Raw genomic sequence first — 3,383 nt, forward strand, 5'->3', positions numbered from 1 at the left:
TGTAAGTTTTCTCTCTTAAGTTTGATAATTGTAATTCATAGTTCCAAACATAATTGTATTTTTGTTCGAAGTACCAGATATTTGATTTGTCAGATTTGTTAGAAATTTGAGGACTAAATTGATCCGGCATTCATAAATTAAAGTAAAATGTTGAGTGTCTAATAATTGAGAAAATTTTAAGGACTTTTAAAGGCAATTAAACCAAATATTAGGTCAATCAACCATATAGCTTTGCAACAGTAAACACAAATGATTTTGGAGAAATGTATAGCTTATTTTATTTCTTTGTCTTAGAATTCTTACTACATAATAAATTTTGGTCCCTCAGATGTATAAAGGACCCTCCTCTCTGGAGCAACAAATGACTGGGAATAACCAACAAGCCCCACAATAAAAAAAAAAAAAATAATAAGTAGAAAACATAAGAGGGAGAAGAAAACATCCTAGCACTGTTTTATTCCTATGAGTCTAGGCAGTTGCAATTGGACCCATGGTAACATTGGCTTCCACGTTCTTCATGAGTTCAAATCTTGGCTCTTTGGCCTGGAATTTTAGTCCAGCATACAGTTTCATGTAGTCATCAAAAACAAATTTTGGGTAGACTTCTTTTCTTTCTTCTGCTTCTTTTTCCAGTAGTGCTGGTGCTGGATAAATAACTGCATCATTGCCTGGATTGTAGAATGAAGCAAGTGACATCCTATTTCCATCTGTTTGAGCTATGACTCGGTGGAGCACACTTTTGTATTTTCCATTGGTAATCACCTGTGATTAATTTGTAACATAATTAGAATCCTAAATAAAAAAGAAATATATGAATAAACAGTCAATTCGATTTATTAATTTTTGCATAAATTAATATTGATGTTTAGTGTTGCTTACAAATTAGAATCACCCCTCTAAATCTAGTATGATATTCCGTAATTATAAGTAATTTTTATGAGAAATAATCTATTCATAAGTAATATTTATTTATGAGGCACGAATGTAAATATACGTAATATGTTGGTATGAAAGTAAGAAATCTTTTGTTTCTTTTATTTAGTACTATCATATTGCTTATAAAAGTATAAATTTTTTATCCCAAGAAATTAAAGTGTACCTCGAGTTGGTCACCAAGGTTGACCACAATAGAGTGCTTCATTGGAGGGACATCAACCCATTGATCACCCTTGAGGAGTTGTAGACCACTTACTTTATCATCTTGGAAAAGCAAGATAATCCCACCAGCATCAGTGTGTGGTCGAAGTCCCTTAATCAATTCTGGCTTGGGACATGGAGGGTAGTTGCTAACCTTGGTGCCAAAATTGGGACCTTTTGAACCATAAAAGGCTTTCTTCAAATAGCCCTTCCCAAGACCAAGATTTTCACATAGTAAATCAAGAAGTTCTTCAGCCAATTTTTCTAATCTTACAGCAAACTCCTTCATGAGGGTCCTGCATCATAAGCAAAAAATAATGAGGAAAATTTGATTGGATAGGTGGAATTAATAAAAAAAGAGAAAAATAGCCTATGACAGAGCTATGGATATATCTTGCTTTTTAGGCGTTGACAAGGGAATATTTTAACATATTTTAAGCAAAGTTGTCAATAATTGTGTCTGATGAAAGGCTATTTTATTGATAAACCTGAATGGAAATCCAAATCTATCTGTTTCTTGAGAAGGGACGCAGAAGTATGGCTGCATGTGTAGCATGCTCAATCAGCCCAAAACTTCCTGTTGTGTTGGGACCTAGGAACTAACTATAGCGCAACAGTATTTATGGTTTTCATGCTCCTGTTAAGATCTTGTCTTGAATAACTTTCCACATCTGTAAACGACACTCTAATAGTACAAGGACGAGAAGAAAATCCGTGCTTAGAACACAAATAAAATGTTAACAAAGACTCAAATTTACAACCTTTAACAACCAAGCTATGAATTATTACAAGTTACATAAAGACAAATTCATACTGATGATTTCTTCAAATTTTTTTTAGTTTTCTTTCTGTCAGCAAAATGATTACTTATCCACATAAGACTTGCTTCAAAATATTTCTTGAAGTGGGAAATGTGCCATAATTATTACCTGTATTCATCATCTAGATCAGGGACTTGTGAAATGTTTGAGACAGGAAGGTGGCGCAAGAAAAATGTGCTCTCCCAATCCATATCCGTAATCTCAGCTTGTACACCCTCTAAAGCCTTGCTTGCCACCAACTCCTTGAACCTTTGCTCCATGCATTTCTTGTAATGACCTTTTGTCAATCTTTCAACTGTGTCCATCATCTCGTGTGGGATTCCATGGTTCACCAACTACATCAAAGTTTCAAAAGAAAAGAAACAAAAGTTAATAATGTAAACTTCTTAGAACCATTAAAATTAAAACAAACTCATTAAAATGTAAACCTCTACAGCAGTTTGTTACATCAAAAAAAACAAAATGAGGTACACTAGTTTGCCTTATATCAGAAAGAAAAAAAAAAAAAAAAAAGGAATGTGTGGTACCTCAAAGAAACCCCAGTTTTCACAAGCATCCTTTATATGCTCCATGGTGGAAGCTCTCTTGTCACCATTGAGGTTTTTCATGTTGATTACTGGGAAGTTCTCCATCTTACTAGCCTTTGTGGTGGCTACTTTTCTTGCCTAAATGTGTGTTTTGTGCGTGGGAGTTGGATTTTGTTGTGTATTTTGTGTGTTTGTGTGTTGTGTGTGGGATTTGGATTTTGGGGTGGCAATTTATAGGAGAAAGCTGGCAGGAGTGGAGACTCTGAGAACACTTGAAAATCATGTAGTGGTCGAAAGGTTGTAAATGGATGGAAATTTCCATTTGGCCCACCAACAACACATGACTTAAATTCCAGTTGTTCTAGGTCGTTTTGCCTTGTTGGACCATCTTACATGAAGTGCAAAGGTCCCACTTCTGATGGCTGGACATTTTCTTTGTGTCTTGACCGATAATGTGTGGCTGCCCTATTTTATTGTTATTGTTATTATTTTTTTATCACAATAGTAATATTTCTATAATCTAATCTATTATAATCTAAAAGGAGAGGAATCGATGAGAGTTGAAATACCCTCGGAGAAAGCCACTCAAGACAACCACATATAATGGTAAATTGGTGGGAGGCAAAAATTGAATCTTTGACCTCCCACATCACCAAAGACTAAATTGCTTGGTGGTGACCACCGGCCCTTTGGACGGCTGGCTATTATTATTGTTATTATTGTTTTGTTGAAATGTGATCTGAGCTGTTATCATACAAAACTGCTTGAATACTTGGATGGATTTGTATAATAAGATTTTTTACACTAGTAATTATATATATATAATACTTACATTTAAATAAAAAGTATATGTCATGCACTTAAAATTGTTCAGAAACATAAAAAATTTATACGTTGA

General features: G+C 34.3%; 1 protein-coding gene across 1 annotated transcript; it reads right to left on the minus strand.

The window, feature by feature from the left end:
* Positions 1 to 253: 253 nt before the first annotated feature.
* Positions 254 to 2,703, minus strand: LOC113719565 (1-aminocyclopropane-1-carboxylate oxidase 1). Its single transcript, XM_027244788.2, has 4 exons — positions 2,486 to 2,703; positions 2,067 to 2,293; positions 1,100 to 1,433; positions 254 to 762 (listed from the first exon to the last, which is right to left on the minus strand). Exons 1-4 carry the CDS (start codon positions 2,588 to 2,590, stop codon positions 469 to 471), a joined length of 960 nt encoding a protein of 319 aa, XP_027100589.1. The 5' UTR covers positions 2,591 to 2,703; the 3' UTR covers positions 254 to 468.
* Positions 2,704 to 3,383: the final 680 nt, after the last annotated feature.

The sequence above is a fragment of the Coffea arabica genome, chromosome 5e (genome assembly GCF_036785885.1).
Source record: "Coffea arabica cultivar ET-39 chromosome 5e, Coffea Arabica ET-39 HiFi, whole genome shotgun sequence".
Lineage (NCBI taxonomy): Eukaryota > Viridiplantae > Streptophyta > Magnoliopsida > Gentianales > Rubiaceae > Coffea > Coffea arabica.

Excerpts from the sequence above, each read along its gene's own strand:
- LOC113719565 (XM_027244788.2), bottom strand. The coding sequence starts at position 2,590 with ATGGAGAACTTCCCAGTAATCAACATGAAAAACCTCAATGGTGACAAG. Across the intron at positions 2,294-2,485 it reads AAAACTGGGGTTTCTTTGAG|TTGGTGAACCATGGAATCCC; the intron begins GTACCACACATT and ends ACTTTGATGTAG. Across the intron at positions 1,434-2,066 it reads GATCTAGATGATGAATACAG|GACCCTCATGAAGGAGTTTG; the intron begins GTAATAATTATG and ends CTTATGATGCAG.